This window comes from Leucoraja erinacea, unplaced genomic scaffold (genome assembly GCF_028641065.1).
Source record: "Leucoraja erinacea ecotype New England unplaced genomic scaffold, Leri_hhj_1 Leri_65S, whole genome shotgun sequence".
Lineage (NCBI taxonomy): Eukaryota > Metazoa > Chordata > Chondrichthyes > Rajiformes > Rajidae > Leucoraja > Leucoraja erinaceus.
In genome coordinates, this window is record NW_026576575.1 from 346,050 (window position 1) to 368,048 (window position 21,999).

Below are 21,999 nucleotides of genomic sequence, written 5' to 3' on the forward strand. Positions count from 1 at the left end.
AAAACAGGTCAAACGGTGAGCTTCACGTCTGTCTTGGAGAGGGTTCCTTCCACCCCAGAGAATTCAGAAGTTTGGTGATACTCGCTTCCTATAAATAAATATATAAACTAAAATATACATATATATATATTTTTGTTTATATATTTATTTATAGGACAGGACAGGCAACATCTCTGGAGAGAAGGAATGCATGACGTTTCAGGTGTTTAGATATAAATTTATATAATGTGTGTGTGTGTGTGTGCGTGTGTGCGTGTGTGTGCGTGTGAGTGTGCATGTGTGAGTGTGTGTGCATGCATGTGTGTGTGTGTATATATGTATGTGTGCATGTGCGCTTGTGTGTGTGCGTGTGTGTGTGCATGTGTGTGTATGTATACATGTGTGTGTGTGTGGGGTGGGGGGTGGACACCACGTGGTGGGGGAGGGGTTGTGGATACCACATGTGGAGGGTGGTCACGGATACCACGTGGTGAGGGGGGGGAAGGGGGCATCCGGGCGGCGCCTGCGCGGTGGGTGGGTCGGCGAGGCCTGAAGCCTGCAGCTTGAGTCAGGACCAGGAGGACCAGCAGGAGCCAGAGCCGGAGCCATGCCCCGGGCCAAAGGCAGAGCGGCGGCGGGGTCGGTCGGCGCCGAGGGGGAGGAGTGGGTGGGCGGTGACCAGCCGCCTGCAGCCGAAGGTGAGGCCGGGGACCAGTGGAGGAGGCGAGGGGTTCAATGCCGGTCCCTGCGGTCTGGGGTGATGCGGCGGCTGTGGGAGCGGGCCCGGGGGGGGGGGGGTGGGCCTAGTCCCTGCTGAGGCGGGGGGGGGGGGTTGAGGGAGGTGCGGGTGAGGGAGATGGGGGAGTGGAATGAGGAGAGATGGGCTGGAGGAGAGGGGGGGGGGGGGGGGGGATTTCGATTTGTTTACTGGATTTCGTTGTCTCTACTGTACACTGTACAATGACAATTAAAGTTGAATCTGAGGTGAGGGAGGGGGTGGAATGAGGAGGTGGGGGTGAGGGAGGAGGGGGTGAGGGAGGAGGGGGGGGGGGAGGGAGGGGGAGGAGGGGTGTGGGGGTGGAATGAGGAGGTGGTGGGGGGTGAGGGATGAGGGGGTGGGGGGTGAGGGAGGAGGGGTATTGGGGGTGAGGGGGGGGGGTGGGGGGGTGAGGGAGGGAATGTGGGGGATGAGGGAGGAGGGGGTGAGGGAGGAGGGGGTGAGGGAGGTGAGGAAGGGGGGGGGATGAGGGAGGGGGGAATGGGGGGTGAGGGAGGGGGGGGTGAAGGAGGAGGGAGGGAGGTGGGTGAAGGAGGAGGGGGTGAGGGAGGTGGGGGTGGGATTTCGTTGTTACTGCATTTTCGTTGTCTCTACTGTACACTGACAATGACAATTAAAGTTGAATCGGAATCTGAGGTGAGGGAGGTGGTGGTGAGGGGTGAGGGAGGGAGGTGGGAGAGAGGGAGGGTGAGACTGGTGGGGGGGGGGGGAGAGGAGGAGGTGGGGGGGGTGGGGGTGGTAGGTGGTGGGGGAGGGTGGTGGTAGAGGAGAGGGAAGGTGTAATGAGGAGGGAGGAGGTGGGGGGGTGAGTGAGGTGGTGGGGGTGAGGGAGGGGGTCGAGGGAGGGGGGGAGGAGGTGGGGGGAGAGAGGGGGGGTGAGACTGGTGCGAGGACTGGAGGAGAGTGAGGGGGGTTTGTGGGATGAAGGAGGGTGAGACTGGGGAGGAAAGGAGAGGAAGGAGTTGGTGAGGGGGCTGGAGGGGGTGGGTTGATAAGGGATGGGTGGAATGATGAGGAGGAGGTGGTGGGGTGGGAGGGGGTCGAGTGGGGAGGGAGGGTGAGGGCTGAGACTGGTGAGGGGGGAGAGGGAGAGGTGGGATGAGGAGACGACTCACGAAGGGGGTGGGGTGGAGAGAGAGGGGGGGTGCGGGACTGGAGAAGTGGCTGGAGGAGAGGAGGGGGTGAGAAGGGGGATTGGGGAGGGGTGGTGAGACATGGGAGGAGGTGGTGAGGGGGCTGGAGGAGAGGTGGGGTGCATGGATGAGATGGGGATGGGTGGAGGAGAGGGAGGACATGGGAGGGGAGGAGAGGGTGGGGAGGGAAGGATGAGGAGAGGGACGAGGTGGGGATTAAAATGAGGTTACAGGGTGTGGAGAAGGAGGGAGGGGTGAGGGAGGGTGGAAGGGTGGGGGTGAGACAAGTGCAGGGGCTGAGGAGAGGGAGGGGTGGGATGAGGATGAGATGGAGGGAGGGAGGGATGGCCTATTCATGCACCTATTTTCTATGTTTCTATGAGGGATGAGGAGGAGATGGAGGGGTTGGAGGGAGGGATGATGAGGAGGAGGTGTGGCCGTAAAAAGGCGGTGGGGAGGGGTCTTGGGTTGGTGTACGTGGGACTGGTGAGGGGGTTGGAGAGGGAGGGGGGAGAAAAAGGTCGGTGGGGAGGGGTTGTCTGGGCCCGGAGGGGAGGGAGGGGACCCCTGAGGCTGGAGAGATGGGGTGAGTGCCTCCTGGGGAGGGTGGTCTGCCAAGGTAAAGGCTGCTGTAGGAGAAGGCAAGGGAGGGAGGAGAGGAGAGGGTCTGCTGGGGCATAAAGTGTTGACGGAGCTGAAGAGGTAGATGGGTCCTGAGGGCAGAGAGGATGGGGGGTGGGGGGGCATTTGGGGCTGGAGAGAGGAGGTTGGGTGGGTCTGGGTTTGACAATAGGTGCAAGAGTAGACCATTTGGCCCTTTGAGCCAGCACCGCCATTCAATGTGATCATGGCTGGTCATCCACAATCAGTGCCCCGTTCCTGCCTTCTCCCCATATCCCCTGACTCTTATCTAACTCTCTCTTGAAAGCATCCAGAAAATTGGCCTCCACTGCCTTCTGAGGCGGAGAATTCCACAGACTCACAACTCTCTGTGTGGAAAAGTGTTTCATCATCTCTGTTCTAAATGGCCTTACCACTTATTCTTAAACTGCGATCCCTGGTTGTGGACTCCCTCAACATCAGGAACATGTTTCCTGCCTCTTGTGTGAGGTGATGGGAGCGTCTAAGGCTGAAGGGGGGTTATATCTGGGGCTAGAAATGGTGGGGTGTGGGGTGGGGTGGGTGTGTCTGGAGCTGGAGGGGGTATATCTGGGACTGGAGAGAGTGGGGTTGGTGGATAAGGCCGGAAAGGGCAGGGGGTGTCTGGAGAGGGAGAGGGTGTCAGGAGCTGGAGGGGGAATGGGGGGTGGGGGAGAGCGTGTCTGGGGCTGGAGGGGGGCATTGGAGTAAAGGGGCTGGTGCGGGTGGATGTCTGCCTCTGTGAAGGGCCTCTCCCACTTGCGTGAATCTTTAGGCGATTGCCAGAGACTCATTTTAATGGAACTCACCTGGCGACAACCTACGACAGCAAAAGCTGTTGCCGAAAAATTTTCAACATGTTGAAAATTTTGCAGTAGTTGCCCAAAGAAATTGGCTGAGTGAGACTTAGTCAGCAACTCAACCGCTACGCCACCGTGCCGCCCTTTTCTTGCCTTCTCCCAATAAGGTCAGGCCAAGTACAAAGGGCCAATGTCAATTCCACTGATTGGTGCACTGTTGAGAGAGGAATGTGGCCCCTCGTGAAATGGATGGGTTGAACCATTTAAAAGCTGACAGTAGAATAATCTGGCCAGCAGAGATAAATAATGTGCAGAGAGAGGTGTTTTTTTCCCCCAGATGCAATCTTTCAATGTTTTGTAGCCAATGGTTATACATGGAGTGAAAATTAAGTTAGGCAATACCCATAGCTGAATAACGTTGCAATGTCATTCTAACAAAGGGTCTCGACCTGAAACGTCACCTATTCCTTTTCTCCAGAGATGCTGTCCGACCCGCTGAGTTACCCCAGGTTTTTGTGTCCTTCTTTGGTTTAAACCAACATCTGCACAATGTCTTTACTGTACGGCAGCGATAGAACTGCTGTCTCACAGTGCCAGGGACCCGGGTTCGATCCTGACTCCCGGTGCTGTCTGTAGGGAGTTTGTACGTGTCCTGCGTGGGTTTTCTTCGAGATCTTCAGTTTCCTCCCACACTCCAAAGATGTACAGGTTTGTCGGTTAACTGGCTTGGTATACATGTAAATTGTCCCTCGTGGGTGTAGGATAGTGTTAATGTGCGGGGATCGCTGGTCGGTGCGGACTTGGTGGGCCGAAGTGCCTGTTTTTATGCTCTAACTGAAACTACTATCTTTTTAAAACAAAATGTTACTCTGTTTTCTTCCCAGTCCTGAAAAAAGGAAAAAAAGACAAGAAGGCCAAGAAATCGGTACGTATACACCTTGTTGTCTGAATTAGTTTTCACAGGCTGTGCTAATGTTTGCAGAATTATATCTGTCCGTGGACAGAGCGTATCACTAGAGTTGTGGAAACAAGGAAACGTCTCTCCACCGTTAACTCCTTGGTAAAGGAATTGCAGATGCAAGTTAATAATTCCCTTCCCAGATCTGCTCCTACCCCTCTGCAAGACTAGCCATCGGCACTATCTTCGAAGGTGGACACAAAATGATGTAGTAACTCAGCGGGTAAGGCAGCATCTCTGGAGAGAAGGGATCTCTCCAGAGATGCTGCCTCACCCGCTGAGTGCCTCTTGGGGAGGGTGGTCTGCAGAGATAAAGGCGGCTGTGGGAGAGGGTCCGGGCGGGAGGAGAGGGTCTGGTGTATGAAGTGTTGAGGGAGCTGAAACGGTGCACGGGTCCCTGGGGCAGAGAGGACAAACGGAGAGCATAGAAACATAGACATCGAAACATAGAAAATAGGTGCAGGAGTAGGCCATTCGGCCCTTCGAGCCTGCACCGCCATTCAATATGATCATGGCTGATCATCCAACTCGGTATCCTGTACCTGCCTTCTCTCCATACTCCCTGATCCCTTTAGCCACAAGGGCCACATCTAACTCCCTCTTAAATATAGCCAATGAACTGGCCTCAACTACCTTCTGTGGCAGAGAATTCCAGAGATTCACCACTCTGGGGTTGGGGCGAGGAAGATGGACAGGGGATGTAGATATCTGGGGTTGGGTGGGTCTGGTTTGACAATGGACAATTGACAATAGACACAGGAGTAACAATCCTTCTGAAACGGTGTACGGGTCCCTGTGGCAGAGAGGACAAACGGAGAGCATAGAAACATAGACATAGAAACATAGAAAATAGGTGCAGGAGTAGGCCATTCGGCCCTTCGAGCCAATACCGCCATTCAATGTGATCATGGCTTTTTTTTTGTTCCCTAATTCACTTTCATATCTTCAGTGTTAAAAAGGTTATGGTAATTTTCATACCCAGAAATTAGCATTTTGTTCCCTATTGTTTTTCCATTTACTTAACACAAAAGCTGTGATCGAGGGCAAGGGCCGTTTAATACAGACCTGTGTTCAAAATCCTCAAACATCCACTCTCAACATAATCAAAATCATCATTTTTTGCACAGTCATAAGAACATCGAAATTATCCGAATTATGTGCAATTGCCTCTCCATTATCAATATTTTCATACCAAAAACTTCCACAGTACATACAGATGGGTGTGGCAACCGCCATGTTCAACATATTTAGTATGAAAATAATGTTCATGGGTAGACAATTACACAAAATACATATAATGATCATGTTGCTCACACTCACAGCCAGCAGGCAGGACACAACTGTTATCAGGGCCAAATTAACTTATTTTACATCATCAGATTAAAATGAAATTACATCAAAAACTAGATAAGATGTTAAATAAATATCTTGCACTCTTTTTGTTTTGTCCTGAACCTGCGATCTGTGATTTTGAAGGTGTTGTAGTTGTGCCTGACTTTCAAGACCAGCGATTCAATAGACCAGCAACGTCATGTTGGGAAAAACTCACAACAGGATGACAGATGGAGATTTCCTCTACGTCATAAGTGTGTCGTACGAGGAAATCCCTTCCTGACCACCAATGAAAAACATGCAGTTTACTCCCCCCCCCCCCCCCCCCCCACAACTCCTGAGTTACTCGCACAGCAGTCGGCAGGTCTAGAGCCCCACTGATCACGGGGATTGTAACAACGCTACAGAATGTACCCATAGTCAGGATTGAACCTTGGTCTCTGGCGCTGTGAGGCTGTAACTCTACCGCTGCGCCATGTCTTTTTTCCCTTCAACCTTTAGCCCTTTAACTTCGGGCTTCACTGACCCGCAGATTTGTAATGTTGTGTATCTCATTCTCATGATCTCTTTGTGTTTGCATGACTTTTCCTCCTCCTTTAGTTCTTTGAAGAGCTGGCTGCAGACGACAAGCAAGTGAAAGAAGAGGAATCAGCCATCATAGAGCAGCAGGTAAATGAAAAGATATATATCGTCACACATTTGTGGTTATACTTGGAGGATGGATGGCATGATTGAAATCAGAAATACAGTCAACGCTCGCAATTTCACACCTCTTCAGAATGGATTTGGACCAAATCAGTTGTATCCGAGTTCGTTATTTCACGGAATGACCCCTCGGTGGATTGGCTGGTACTTGGTGAAGTTTGGTTTTAAAGATACACAAGTATAGTTAATGTGCTGGAAGGAACTGCAGATTCTGGTTAATGCTGGAGTAACTCAATGGTCGGTGCAGGCAGCAACTCTGGAGAGAAGGAATGGGTGACTTTTCGGGTCAAGACCCTTCTTCAGATTTTGACTCGGAACGTCACCCACTCCTTCCCTCCAGAGATGGGTAAGAGACACTGCATTTACCCGATCTATTCCTCTCATTATTTTATACATCTCTAGAGATCAGTGTGTAGCATTGAACTACCCCCGTGGTTCTATCAATCCTCCCACATTGCGGGGGTCCCCAGGGGGCCACCACCACCCCAATATAAAGAAGTGGAGGCTTGAAGTCATGCTGGCCTTCACACCAACAGAAGTAGTGATGTCTCTCTGTGCTACAGTGTATACATGAGTAAACATTCATTGTAACGTTTGTCGGCACTGGGCTTATATTCATAGAAACATAGAAAATAGGTGCAGGAATAGGCCATTCGGCCCTTCGAGCCTGCACCACCATTCGATATGATCATGGCTGATCATCCAACTCAGTATCCTGTACCTGCCTTCTCTCCATACCCCCTGATCCCTTTAGCCACAAGGGCCACATTTAACTCCCTCTTAAATATAGCCAATGAACTGGCCTCAACTACCTTCTGTGGCAGAGAATTCCACAGATTCACTGTGTAAAAAATGATTTTATCATCTCGGTCCTAAAAGACTTCCCTCTTATCCTTAAACTGTGACCCCTAGTTCTGGACTTCCCCAACATCGGGAATAATCTTCCTGCATCTAGCCTGTCCAACCCCTTAAGAATTTTGTAAGATTCTATAAGATCCCCCCTCAATCTTCTGAATTCTAGCGTGTACAAGCCGAGTCTAGTTTCGCTGGAGTTTAGAAGAATGAGGGGGCATTTCATTGAAGCATACAGAATAGTGAAAGGCTTGGATATAGTGGATGTGGAGAGGATGTTTCTACTTGTTGGAGAGTCTAGGACTAGAGGTCACAGCCTCAGAATTAAAGGACCTTCCTGTAGGAAGGAGATAAGGAGGAAATATCTTTAGTCACTGAGTGTGGTGAATTTGTAGAATTCTTTGCTACAGAAGACTGTGGAGGCAGTCAGTGGACATATTTAAGGCAGAGAGATAGATTCTTGAGTCGGAGGTTATGGGGAGAAGGCAAGAGAATGGGGTTAGGGGGGAGAGGGAGATCAGCCACGATTGAATGGCGGAGGCCGAATGGCCTAATTCTACTACTATCTCTTATGAACTTCTGATAACTGCCCACAGGGAGGGGAGGGAATAGTGCCTATTATTTCCGGTTCTCTGCTATAATCAAGTAAGGGACTAGCTTCCATCAACTGGGCCAGTTGTCTCGTCTGTCCGTCAGGTCAGTCTGTGAAACAACTAATCGTTTACAAATACAAAGTTGTTTATAGCAGCTAACAATGTATTTTTGTCACTGCCAGATAAAAATACTAAAGACTGTTTGTTATATTATTTAGTAAAGTGTCCATAGGAGCAATGCCTGGTCAATTTCAGCCCCCCCCCCGGTCAATTTCAGCCCCCCCCCCCCGGTCAATTTCAGCCCTCCACCCCTGGTCAATTTCAGCCCTCCCCCCTGGTCAATTTCAGCCCTCCACCCCGGTCAATTTCAGCCCTCCACCCCGGTCAATTTCAGCCCTCCACCCCGGTCAATTTCAGCCCTCCACCCCGGTCAATTTCAGCCCCCCCGGTCAATTTCAGCCCCCTGGTCAATTTCAGCCCCACTGGTCAATTTCAGCCCCCCCCCCCCCGGTCAACTTTCATTTCCCCCCCCCCCGGTCAATTTCAGCCCCCCCCCCGGTCAATTTTGGCCCCCCCGGGTCAATTTCGGCCCCCCCCCCGGTCAATTTCATTTCCCCCCCCCCCCCCCCGGTCATTTTCAGTCCCCCCCGGTCAATTTCAGCCCCCCCCCCCCCCCGGGTCAATTTCAGCCGCCCCCCCCCCCCCCCCCAGTCAATTTCAGCTGCCCCCCCTCGGTCAATTTCAGCCGCCCCCCCCCCCGGTCAATTTCATTTCGCCCCCCGGTCAATTTCAGCCCCCCCCGGTCAATTTCAGCACCTCCCCCCCCACGGTCAATTTCAGTCCCCCCCCCCGGTCAATTTCGGCCCACCCTGGTCAATTTCAGTTCCCCCCCCCCCGGTCAATTTCAGCGCCTGGTCAATTTCAGCCCCCCCCCCGGTCAATTTCAGCGCCTGGTCAATTTCAGCCCCCCCCCCGGTCAATTTCAGCGCCCGGGTCAATTTCGACGCACGGTCAATTTCAGCGCAACCTGCAGGCTATGTTCTTAAAGACACAGTCCGCTATAACCAAAACCTATTGCAAAGAAGTCTGCATTAACTAGGATTGACGGCATACTTCTGTCTAGCGTCACTTTCTCTTCACACTTTCTGCAATCTTTGTTTCCTTTGGGCAGCAACTAAAGAAAAAGCGTGACAAGAAAAAAGAACGGGGCAAGAAGAAAAAGGATGAAGGTGGAGACAATGCAGTGATTGATAAACTGAATAAGCTCTCGGTGCAGGCCAGTGACAATGAGGAGGAGGAGGAGGAGGAGGAAGAGGAAGGTGAGATGGGGGATGACGAAACATTGCAGTGGGCGGAGGGGGGGGGAGGGGGTTGAACGGGAGGTGGGGGAAAAAATGTAGGTGTTACCTATCATTGGAGAAACACAGCAATACAGCTGCTGCCTCTCAGCACCAGAGACCCGGGTGCGATCCTCACTATGGGTGCTGTCTGTACGGAGTTTCTACGTTCTCCCCGTGACATGCGTGGGTTTTCATCGAGGGCTCCGGTTTCCTCCCACACTCCAAAGAAGTACAGGTTTGCAGATCAATTGGACTGGTAAAATTGGAAATTGTCCCCAGTGTGTGTACGATAAAGTTAGTGTGCAGGGGGTGGGCCGAAGGGCCCGTTTCCATGCTGTGTCTCTAAACTAAACGGTATAAGTCGTAGCAATTTGGGGTCAAGACATGGTGAAAGACGGATATTTTTTAGAATATTTTCTGAAGTTGTGAACACCTAATTGGATCCCGACTCAAAACGAATAATATTAGGAATATCAGAACAAAGCCTGAAACTTACAACAAGCCAAAGAAACGTTCTCGACTATAGTATAATAACTGGGAATAAATCAATATTAACATTTTGGAAAGGTCCTATAACCCCCACAATTAAAATGTGGATTATGGAAATGTCAGAGACCTTACATTTGGAAAGAACTAGACTTGTCTTAATTGACAAACAAGAATTATTTGTTAGAATATGGTCTCCATTCATTGACTTTTTGAAAGGGTAAATTGGTCCAGCACAGGAATCTGACTGAAGCTCAAAATCATGTTTAGATGAATAGTTAGTTATGCTTTATAACCTACAAACCTCTCTACAATGGTGTATTATTGGTAAATTATTCCATTCTTCTGCATCATGCCTTTTTTAATTTTTTCTCACTTTCTATCTATTAACACAAAAACCAAAAAGAAGCAGAGTTAATATACAACTGATCAAGGAGGACCACTATTATTTTGATAGTTGGATTCCCACCTATTAGTAACGTATGATTGATATACAAGAAATTTTAAAATTATGATATGCACATGCTTCCAATAAAAATATTATTTTAAAAAAAAACATGGTCAAAGAATACGTAAGAGTGGGGGTAGATCGAAGGAGACGAGCCTCTGTTGTCACTTGGTTGAGTTTAGTTTCGGGATACAGCGAGGAAACATGCCCTTCGGCCCATCGAGTCCCTGCCAACCAGCGATCCCCGTACAATAGCCCTATCCTACACACTGGACAATTGACAATTTTTTTTTAATTTTTTAACCCAAAATCAATTAACCTGCAAACCTTTGGAGTGTGGGAGGAAAACGGAGCACCCGGAGGAAACCCACGCGATCACAGGGAGAACGTGCAAACTCCGCACTGGCATTGAACCCAGGGCTCTTGCGCTGTGAGGCAGCAACTGTTCTGCAGAGCCATCGTGCTGCCCGAAAGGCATTGTTAAACCCAAGGCTTCTGTTATTATAGTTCACGGTGAACGTGGGATCATATACGGCTGTTTCCCCCCCCCCCCGCCCCCCCAAAGAGTTAGTTCCACACATTTCGGACTCGAATGTGATCAGCAAGATTTGCAGCCAATTGCAACTAAATTGACCTAAAAGACATTCTTGTCATAGAGGGAGTACAGAGAAGGTTCATCAGACTGATTCCTGGGATGGCAGGACTTTCATATGAAGAAAGACTGGATTGACTCGGCTTGTACTCGCTAGAATTTAGAAGATTGAAGGGGGATCTTATAGAAACGTACAAAATTCTTACGGGGTTGGACAGGCTAGATGTAGGAAGATTGTTCCCGATGTTGGGGAAGTCCAGAACAAGGGGTCACAGTTTAAGGATAAGGGGGAAGTCTTTTAGGACTGAGATGAGAAAAACATTTTTTATACAGAGAGTGGTGAATCTGTGGAATTCTCTGCCACAGAAGGTAGTTGAGGCCACAGTTCATTGGCTATATTTAAGGAGAGTTAGATGTGGCCCTTGTGGCTAAAGGGATCAGGGGGTATGGAGAGAAGGCAGGTACAGGATACTGAGTTGGATGATCAGCCATGATCATATTGAATGGCAGTAAAGGCTAGAAGGGCCGAATGGCCTACTCTATTTGGCTGCACCTATTTTCTATGTTTCTATGACCTTTGTCGCCCTCCGTCTCCCAAATTTCTCTCAAATCTGCCATTGTCCATCTTCTTCTTGCGTATGGCGTGCACAGCCTAAAGTTGTAGGTCAAGAGTAGACATCCAGGCCAGGACAGCATCAGTTACTGGGTGGATGGGATGGGGTGGGAGATTGCAACCTTCACGTTTCGACTAATGCAATCAACCCGACGTGCACAAACAAACAAGATCAAATGGAACAAGGTGACCTCCAACTTTAGGCTGTGCACGCCATTCCCAAGAAGAAGACTGGGCGGTTGGCTTTGATGCCCCCAGGGGGAAGCCTCAGTGGGCAGTCATTCACAATGTGTGGTCTGGTCTGGTCTGGATGTCTGCAGTCGCAAGCAGGGCTGTCTGTCATCCCCCACTTATGCAGGTGACGAACTGTTCTTGCGTGGAGGGTGCGGATTCTGTTCAGGGTTAGCCATTGCTTGCGATGGAGGTCAAAACCCAGTCGTTTCACTGAGGGGTCCGTGGTGACCCCTCCGTTGTTGGTGTTGGCATCTTCCCAGGCTCTGCTCCACTCAGTCTTGGAGTCAAAGTCTTCCAGGGATTTCCAGTCAGCATGGATGGGAAGGTCAGGGCTAGCCATGATGGTGCACCAATCTTTCAACATCCTCTCCCTTCTGCATATGCTGGGAGAGAGGACAGGGAGTCAATGTAAAGGTGTTGACTGAAGTGTCCCTGTGATGACCCGCATTGCAGAGTTAAGGACAGTGCCAACTCGTTTAGTGTGGCAGCCATTAGCCCAAGCTGTTGAGCAACACTCAGCTGTTGAGTAGACTAGGTCTAAGCTTGCTGTACGGAGGGTGTGTGCATTCAGAGCTGCCAAGTAGTACGGATTCTCCGTATTTTGTACGGAAATGCGATAAGAATACTGATGTACGATTTGGCGTTGTTAAATACGGATTTTAAATACGGGGTTCAGTTCAGTCTGAAGAAGGGTCTCGACCAGAAACGTCACCCATTCCTTCTCTCTAGAGTCGCTGCCTGTCCCGCTCCAGGTTTAAACAGTTACTTTAACGTGTGGGAATTTAAAACGAAGAGCTGTCGACTGGAGCGCTGTGGGATCTAAATATAGCGCTACTGGCTAGAGCGCTGTGGGCTTTACACATAGTGCTATGGCCACAGACTGTTCAGCAAAATTCTCGTATAACAATGAGTCTCTGGAATTCTCTCTCAGCCTTTGATTATTTTTCATGCAGTGGTAGAATTCTGGATAAGCCTAGTGGTGAAAGGTTACCAGTGGGATTGCAGTTACTTTGGGATTGGCCTCGATTTGACAGAACGGTGGGTGGGCTCAAGAAGGAGAGAGGGAGGTGTGGAGAGAAGGAGGGGTGGCGTGGATGGGAGGAGAGGGAGATGGAGGGAGGGAGGGAACAAGAGAGGGAGGGAGGGAAAAAAGGAAGGAGAAGAGAGGGAGGTGGGAGGGAAAGAGGGAGGTAGGGAGAGAAAGAGGAAGGAGGGCGAGAGGGATGGAGAGTGGGAGGGAGACACGGTAAGGAGGGAGAGAGGGAGGGAGGGAGGGAATAAGGGAGGGAGGGAGGAAAAAAAGGCAGGAGAAGAGAGGGAGGTGGGAGGGAAAGGGAGGGTGGGAGGTAGGGGGAGGGCGAGAGGGATGGAGAGTGGGAGGGAGACACAGTAAGGAGGGAGAGAGAGGGAGGAAGGGAATAAGAGAGGGAGGGAGAAAAAAAGGAAGGAGAAGAGAGGGAGGGGGAGAGAAAGAGGGAGGGGGAGGGAGAGAGTGAGGGATGGATGGAGAGAACGAGGGAGACACAGTAAGGAGGGAGGGGGAGAGAGAAAGGGAGTGGGAGAGGGAGGCTTCCAAAATGGCTCCTATATCACCATCTGGTGCTAAAAGCAGGAAGCAGCCGTTCAAACAGTGGTATAAAGAGAGATGGCAATGACTGCACTGTCAAGTAAGGTGCGTAGAAGACATATCAATTGGTAGCAAAGTTAAGCATTCTTGTAATTTTTCATGGGAATGGCCGCACATAAAAAAACACATTCTTTTTCCAGCAAAATGACCGCGTAAAAATACTGATTTCCTCAGCAAAATACTGATTTTCAGGCACTATGATTCTGGAATGCTCTGACAAAACTTGGCAGTTCTGTGCATTGGATCTCCAGCTGTTGCCTGCAACATTCCTGATGACGTTAACCCTTGCTTTCCCAAACAAATTGTCCATGTGCGACGCAGACACTATGCAAAATGATCCAACAATACGTAACTCCTGTGGTACATTGAAATATGAAGCGATGGATAATATTCTTAATTACATGCAAAGCCTCTCACGTGCTTTTCTCTGCTTCGTTCACAGTGATAAAACCAACGCGAGGAAACATAAAGATGGTAAGTAACACGCAATGCGCCTGCGGGCCGACAGGCCGTTGTTGCGCGGGATTTTCGGACAGTGCAAGATGTTTGGAGCCCCGCGTGATGTCGGGACCGGCCCCGCACAACTTCATTCGCCTCCGCCGATCGAAGTGGGACCGGCCCCGCAAGGCCGTACGCCTCAAGCGACCACGTTTGGTCGCGCTAGACGCATGATATCGCATGCTGGTGGGACAGGCCCTTAACTCAAATATCACTGTACCTTAATTGGCACATGACTATAAACTTGAACCTCCCAAACTCTGAAAGTAAATGTTTCTTGTTCTATTGGAAGGGCGGCAATGTCTTTGCAGCTCTGAGTCTTGAACAGAGTGAAGACGATGAAGACAATGACGGGGAGGACGGAGGAGAGAAGCAGATGAGCAAGAAAGAGAAAAACAAGGTTGGTGTGGGATTGATTGCAGCAGCGTGGGTGGGAGTCTGTACAGGGTATTGGCTGGAGTCACCGGGAACAGTTAACGTGCCGGTCGGCAGAGGAGCGGCTGCCTGAGCAGCGAGCCAGTGTGTCGGAGGGGGCATCCAAATGAGCTGATTGCACAGCAAATAAAAGGAAGGCTTGGTGTAGCAGAGCGGTCATGTTGGTTGAGGGGAAGTGCTTTGTGGAGGTGAAGCGTCAGTCTTTTGTCTCTGGAGTCTTCAGCGAGGAATGAACACAAGAATGAATGAAGGTACGCACACAAAATGCTGGAGTAACTCAGCGGGACAGGCAGCATCTCTGGAGAGACGGTAGACAAAAGTGCTGGAGAAACTCAGCGAGTGCAGCAGCATTCATGGAGCGAAGGAAATAGGCAACCCTTCTTCAGACTGATGTCGGGGGAGGGGGCGGGACAGAGATAGAATGTAGGGGAAACAGTAACACTAGTCGGAAAACTGGGAATGGGGATGGAGAGAGAGGGAAAGCAAGGGCTACTTGAATTTGGAGAAGTCAATGTTCATACTGGGGTGTAAACTGCCTAAGGGAATATAAGATGCTGTTCCTCCAATTAGCGCTGGGCCTCACTCTGACAATGGAGGAGGCCCAGGACAGAAAGGTCAGATTGGGAATGGGAGGGGGAGTTGAAGTGCTGAGCCACCGGGAGATCAGATCGGTTACGACAGACTGAGTGGAGGTGTTCAGTGAAATGATAGCCGAGCCTGCACTGGAACAGCGGATACAGTAGATGAGGTTGGTGGAGGTGCAAGTGAACCTTAAATTCTTTAGGTAATCCTCTTAACAAACCCTGTGTTCTCCCACACATCCTGCAGTTTTATCTTTATCCCACCCTGTGCCTGTTGAAGAAAACTGATGTCAGGAGAGTGGGCGGGACAGAGATAGAATGTAGTCGGAGACGGTGAGACTAGTGGGAGAACTGGAAAGGGGGAGAGGATGGAGAGAGAGGGAAAGCAAGGGCTATCTGAAGTTAGAGAAGTCAATGCTCATACCGCTGGGGTGTAAACTACCCAAGTGAAATATGAGGTGCTGTCCCTCCAATTTGCGCTGGGCCTCACTCTGACAATGGAGGAGGCCCTGGACAGAAAGGTCAGATTGGGAATGGGAGGGGGAGTTGCAGTGCTGTGGCACGGTGGGCTGAAGGGCCTGTTTCCATGTTAAAACAAGGAACTGGAGATGCTGGTTTACCAAAAAAAATGCACAAAATGCTTCTTCTTCTTCTTACTTCTTAAGCTTTTCTTTCTTCTTCTTCTTCTTAAGGTTCTTTGCTCGTCTAGGGAGCATAAGCCATTGACAAATGTCCTCCACCTCACTCGGTTGTTGGCAGTTCTATCGAGATCTCCCCAGTTGAGCCCACTCTCAGATGTTTCTGTCTGGACACCTCTTCTTCAGCTGTTCCTGGGGTGACCTCTTTTCCTTTTTCCTTGGGGAGGGGGTCCATTTCAGGGCATGCCGGGTGATGACAAGTTTCCTGAGGGTGTGTCCAATCCAACTCCATTTTCTCCTTCGAATTTGTACGTCAATGGGCTCCTGGCTTGCTCTTTTGCACAGGTCCATGTTGCTATTTGTCTCTCTACCAGATGTTAAGTATTCTCCTAAGGCAGTTGTTAATGAAATGCACAAACTGCTGGAGGGTCCCACAGTCCCGTTTATATCAACAGTGGAAAGGGTCAAGAACTTCAAATTCCTGGGTGTGCATATTTCCGAAGATCTCTCCTGGTCCCAGCACACTGATGCAATCGTAAAGAAAGCACATCAGCGCCTCTACTTCCTGAGAAGATTACAGAGAGTCGGTATGTCAAAGAGGACTCTCTCGAACTTCTACAAGTGCACAGTAGAGAGCATGCTGACTGGTTGCATCGTGGCTTGGTTCGGCAACTTGAACGTCCAGGAGCTGAAAAGACTACAGAAAGTTGTAAACACTGCCCAGTCCATCATCGGCTCTGACCTCCCCACCATCGAGGGGATTTATCGCAGTTGCTGCCTGAAAAAGGCTGGCAGCATCATCAAAGACCCACACCATCCTGGCCACACACTCATCTCTCCGCTACCATTAGGTAGAAGGTACAGGAGCCTGAAATCTGGTACATCCATGTTCAGGAATAGCTACTTCCCCACAGCCATCAGACTATTAAACACAAATCATATAAACTCTGAACTATAACAGCCTATTGCACTTTATCTGTTTATTTATGTGGATATATATAGGTATGCTGATCTGTTCTGTATTATGCCTACTATATTGTGTTGTGCTGCAGCAAAGCAAGAATATCATTGTCCTATCTGGGACACATGACAATAAAACTCTCTTGACTTGACTGGACTTGCGTAACATAAAAAGTGCCGGAGTACAGAGTAAAGATGGGTCCTGACCCCGAAAACGTCACCTGTTCGATGTCCTACACAGATGCTGCCTGATCTACTCCAGCATTTTGTTGCCATGTTGCATCTCTCATCTTGAATCCTCGAATTAGAATAAATATGATCTCTGCCTCTAGATGGTGCTAACGACCAGTTGTCATGTTCGTAGAGGTTTGCATTGAGCATGGAGGCAAAAGTCTGAAAAAGGGGTCTCCATTCCTTCTCTCCAGAGACGCTGCCTGTCCCGCTGAGTTACTCCAGCTTTTTGTGTCTATCTTCGGTTTAAACCAGCACCTGCAGTTCCTTCCCACACACTTGCATTGAGCATGATTGTTAAAGACACAATGGATAGCAAATACTAGGGATTTTGAGCAAAAAAGCTAATGGCTGGAGGATCTCTGCAGGCTATGCAGCATCTGTGCATCGTTCTACAATAGACAATAGGTGCAGGAGGAGACTATTCGGCCCTTTGAGCCAGCACCGCCATTCAATGTGATCATGGCTGATCATCCTCAATCAGTACGCCGTTCCTGCCTACTCCCCATATCCCCATGACTCCGCTATCTTTAAGAGCCCTATCTAACTCTCTCTTGAAAGTATCCAGAGAACCAGCCTCCACCGCCCTCTGAAGCAGAGAATTTCACACTCACAAGTCTCTGTGTGAAAAAAGTGTTTCCTCGTCTCCGTACTACTACTTTAATCCCACGTGGGATTATCCTTACCTGGGCCGTGTTAGGAATACCCAATGGTCTCCACAGCCATCTGTGACTATGAATTCCACAGAGGCTGGTGATTGAAGAAATTCCTCCTCATCTCCATCCTAAAGGCACATCCTTTTATTCTGCGGCTGTGCCCTGTGGTTCGAGATTCTCCCACTAATGGAAATATCCCCTTCACGTCCACTCCACCTAGGCCTTTGATTATTTGGCATGTTTCAATTAGATTTTCTCTCCTCCCCTCCCCCAATCCTTCTAAACATGCCTTGATCATTAAGCTCTGCTGGAAGATGAATCCTCCTCACACCTAACACTGCCCCCCAGCTTAGTGTCATCCGCAAACTTGGAGATATTGCCTTCAATTCCCTCATCTTCTTTAGATTTTCTCTCCTCCCCTCCCCCAATCCTTCTAAACATGCCTTGATCATTAAGCTCTGCTGGAAGATGAATCATCTTCTTTCGGTTCCATCATCTATGTTTCAGATGTTGGTCCAGATTCTTGCACAGTGGACAGCCTTCTTGTTTGCCACCGCTGGATCTTCCAGGCAGCATTGTTCACCAAGAAGTGGGCATCTCAGTAGGTGTGGTGTGGATTGTACAGATGGTCCACATTCACATTCTGTGCCTGCCGCATCTGCATGGCCCCATTTGCTCATATTGGTCTTGCTTCGGCCTATCCCGGTATGAAGCCTATTGAGGGACTTCCAGGTCTTCCAGCAACACCTGCGACCAGGTGGTAGCTGTTCCTTGGTTGGGATTGGCATCTTTACGTAGTGGTGATTGTTTTCATCGTGTTTCTTTTGCCACAAGGCTAGTCTGGTTGCTTGAGGAGACTGTGGCGGTGGCCGGACTGTGCGGAGGACGTTCTTCCTCCATTTCAGCCGTTTTTGGGGCTGAGTGCCAGGAGTGGTGAGTGTTGAGGGAGTTACAGTTTGCTTGTGCCTTTGAACATCCTTGTGTAAAGTCCCAGTGGAGATGTTTGGCTGGGAGGATTCATTTAACTTGGGAAGAATGCTGATTGTCACAGCTTCCACGTTTATCCACTAGGGCAGCACGGTGGGGCAGCGGTAGAGTTGCTGCCTCACAGCGCCAGAGGCCCGGGTAAGATCCTGACTACAGGTACTGTCTGTACGGAATTTGTACGTTCTCCCCGTGACCGTGTGGGTTTTCTCCAGGTGCTCCGATTTCCTCCCACACTCCAAAGATGCGCAGGCTTGTAGGTTAATTGGCTTCTGTAAGTTGTAAAGTTGTCCCTCGTGTGCAGGACAGAGTTAAGGGCCTGTCCCACTTAGCTGACTCTTTAGGCGACTGCCAGGGACTAGTTTTAATGGAATTCACCTACAACACCTGGTGACAACTTACGATAACACCTACGACAGCAAAAATCGTCGCCACAAACATATAAGATTGTTAAAGGCTTGGACACGCTAGAGGCAGGAAACATGTTCCCGATGTTGGGGGAGTCCAGAACCTGGGGCCACAGTTTAAGAATAAGGGGTAAGCCATTTAGAACGGAGATGAGGAAACACTTTTTCTTGCAGAGAGTTGTGAGTCTGTGGAATTCTCTGCCTCGGAGGGTGGTGGAGGCCGGTTCTCTGGATACTTTCAAGAGAGAGCTAGATAGGGTTCTTAAAAATACCGGAGTCAGGGGATATGGGGAGAAGGCAGGAATGGGGTACTGATTGGGGATGATCAGCCATGATCGCATTGAATGGCGGTGCTGGCTCGAAGGGTCAAATGGCCTCCTTCTGCACCTATTGTCTATTGTCACTGTCGCCGAAAAATGTTCAACGTGCTGAAAGTTTTGCGGCAGTCGCCTGTAGTTGCCCAAAAAGTCGCCTAAGTGGGACAGGCCCATTAATATACGGGGTGTTTGGTGCGGACTCGGTGGGCCGAAGGGCCTGTTTTACTCTCTAAAGCTTTACTCAGCTTTGCAATAATTATGTTGTCCAATAGCCCGTGCCCGAGGAAGATGACAACAAGCAAAATAAAAAGAGCAAGAAAATCGAACGAGAAAAAGCGAAAGAGAAAAAGGTAGCAGTCTCGCGCTTGTCAAGTCGCACGCTGTCTTTACTAAATATTCTCTCACTGGTAATATCGCCATTTATTGCCCAACCGTGGATACTTTGAATCCATAACGGATAAAGGAACCTCTCGCTAGTCAAGGCTATCCAAATTTGAACAAGAGCAAATTCCCAAGAGCTAGCCAGAATCTGAAGCCTTAAGACTTGGTGATATTTTCGGCGACTGTCGGCGCCATTGACTGACGTATCAGGGTCGCCGAAAGAATTTGAACATTTCAAAATCCAGCGGCGACAAAAAAAATGTTGCAACACTTTGCGTCAGTATGTCGTCACGCTGCGACTTTTTCGGTGACCTGATACGTCAGTCAATGATGTCGGCAGTCGCCGAACACATTGCCAAGTGGGACAGGCCCTTTACTGCCATTAATTCATTAGTTGAGGATACTGATGGTTAAGCCATCAGTACTTGATCGGGTCAAGATAAGAGAGCCGTACAGCTCAGAAACAGACCCTTCAGCCCAACTTGCCGTGACCGACCTACATGCCCCATCTACACTAGTCCCACCTGCCCGTGTTTGGCCCATATTCCACTAAACCATTCCTATCGCGCACCTGTCCAGGTGTCTTTTAAATGTTGCTATTGTACCTGCCTCAGCTGCCTTCCCCGGCAGCTCGTTCCACACGCCCGCCTCCAAGACCGCAAGAAACTGCAGAGTTGTGGACGCAGCCCAGACCACCACACAAACCAACCTCCCTCCCGCGGACTCCATCTAGACTTGACAGCCGCCAGCAGCATCATCAAGGACCAGTCTTACCCACGGTCACTCCCTCTTCTCACCTCTCCCATCACGCATGAGGTACAGAAGTGTGAAAAGGCACACCTCCAGTTTCAGGGACAGTTTTGTCCCAGCTGTTATCAGGCAACTGAACCATCCTATCACCAACTAGAGAGCGGTCCCGAGCTCCAATCTACCTGATGGGAGACCTTTATACATTATTTTATCTGACTTTATCCTGCACTAATTAATATATCCTGTATCCTGGCTTGTTTGACTGGATAGCACGCACCAAAAAAGCTTATCACTGTACCTCGGTACACATGACAACAATGAACTCGTCTGATGACGAATACTTTGACTCTAAAATTGGCATTGAATAAGTGTGGCGTAGCGGTAGAGCTACTTCCTTACAGGGTCAGAGATTACCGGGTTCCATCCTGGCTACGGGTGCTGTCTGTACGGAGTTTGCACGTTCTCCCCGTCACCTGCGAGGGTTTTCTCCGAGATCTTCGGTTTCCTCCCACACTCCAAAGACGTGCAGGTTTGTAGGTTAATTGAAAGTGTAAATTGTCCCTAGTGTGTGTAGGGCAGTGTTAGTGTGCGGGGATCGCTGGCCGGTGCGGACCCGGTGGGCCGAAGGGCCTGTTTCCGCCGTGTATCTCGAAACTAAACAATAACCCAAAAAAAATCAAAGTTGACTTGCAGTACAGCCGGCCCAGGCTGGTTCCAGATGAATTGTTTAGTTGGATCTGAATGTTCTCTACTGCAGGTAATCTCAGAAGATGAGGACGAAGATAAGACGAGCAAGAAGGTGAAAAAATCGGAGAAGCCAAAAGCAAGACAGAAGGTAGATTCAAGCTAAACTAACAGGCAAAGTAATGCCTGTGAAACCATTGTTCTACATCTCTTATGTTCTATATACTATTAAAACTGTGTAGCTGCTGGCTGGCTGCCGGCTTTCTGCCTGACTTGTGGTTGCCAGCCTGTGGGTGCCAGTCTTTGATTCGTTGCTACGCCAACGTCAGACCCACAAACGCCCAGATATTTTCCATTTCAGTAGAGATTTCACTTTTCAATACAAGTATCCACTCCTCATTAAATTTCGTCGTGTTTATGTACACATTTTTAATAAAATCCTTCTTCCCCCCCCCCCCCCCCCCCACTCACTCATTTTGTCGCCTCCTGCTGGCCGGCAACCATAACGGCTGCTGGCGCCCGCATCTCGCCTCAAAGACTCCATTTAAAAACTGCCGCACTGCAGATTCCTGAGCCGCTTGAGTTGGACGACCACGTCTCCCGTGGGGGCTACGGGTAGGGAACGGCTGCGTTGGGGGAGCAGACCCAACGGGGCTTCACTTGGTCTAGTATTCACTAAAGACAAACTTATGAAGATTTATAACAAAGAACAGCACGGTGGCGCAGCGCTAGAGTTGCTGCCGTACAGTGCCGGAGGCCCGGGCTCCATCCTGAATACGGGTGCTGTCTGTACCGAGTTTGTTCGTTCTCCCCGTCACCTGCGTGGGTTTTCTCCGGGATCTCCGGTTTCCTCCCACACCCCAAAGACGTGCAGGTTTGTAGGTTAATTGGCTTGGTATAAATGTAAAATTGTCCCTAGTGTGTGTAGCAGGTACGTGCTGGCAAGGTAGGCACTGCCTACCCCGACTAAAATTATAAAAGGGTAATTATTAAATATAAATAGTAAAGATTTCCAATTAATTTTAACTAGTATTTATTATTGAATGGTTATGATTTTAATAATGGATGTTATGTAGGCATAATTCTCCCGTGCCTTTCACCCGCAGTAAGAGTAATACACAAAACTATATTCAACCCGTGTGCCGTGGAGGCAGCTTCATGCCTTTGCTTACAATGGGCAATAAAGGCAGCTGAACCTCTGCCTGTGCACCGTGGACTGCACGCAAGGTGCTGCGCATGTTCACGCCCACAGGAGAGGAGACCAATCTGCGCGTCCACCGTTTTAAAGATTTTTTAAAAAGTCGACTGACTGCCAACAGGACCGATCTGCGCATGCTCGGCTTTTACGGTTTTCTGCGCGTGCACGGA

At 49.7% G+C, this 21,999-nt stretch overlaps 1 protein-coding gene across 2 annotated transcripts in view; it reads left to right on the plus strand.

Annotated features, from left to right (window-relative positions):
- The first annotated feature begins 490 nt into the window (after window positions 1-490).
- abcf1 (ATP-binding cassette, sub-family F (GCN20), member 1) overlaps window positions 491-21,999 on the plus strand; it is a 64,455-nt gene continuing 42,946 nt past the window's right edge. For both annotated transcript variants that reach the window (XM_055631134.1, XM_055631135.1), the window contains exons 1-8: window positions 491-677; window positions 4,214-4,254; window positions 6,220-6,288; window positions 8,941-9,088; window positions 13,552-13,583; window positions 13,900-14,007; window positions 19,089-19,166; window positions 20,705-20,782. In XM_055631134.1, the coding sequence (XP_055487109.1) occupies window positions 587-677; window positions 4,214-4,254; window positions 6,220-6,288; window positions 8,941-9,088; window positions 13,552-13,583; window positions 13,900-14,007; window positions 19,089-19,166; window positions 20,705-20,782 (645 nt within the window). In that variant the 5' untranslated portion in view covers window positions 491-586. The remainder of the gene's footprint in view (window positions 678-4,213; window positions 4,255-6,219; window positions 6,289-8,940; window positions 9,089-13,551; window positions 13,584-13,899; window positions 14,008-19,088; window positions 19,167-20,704; window positions 20,783-21,999) is intronic.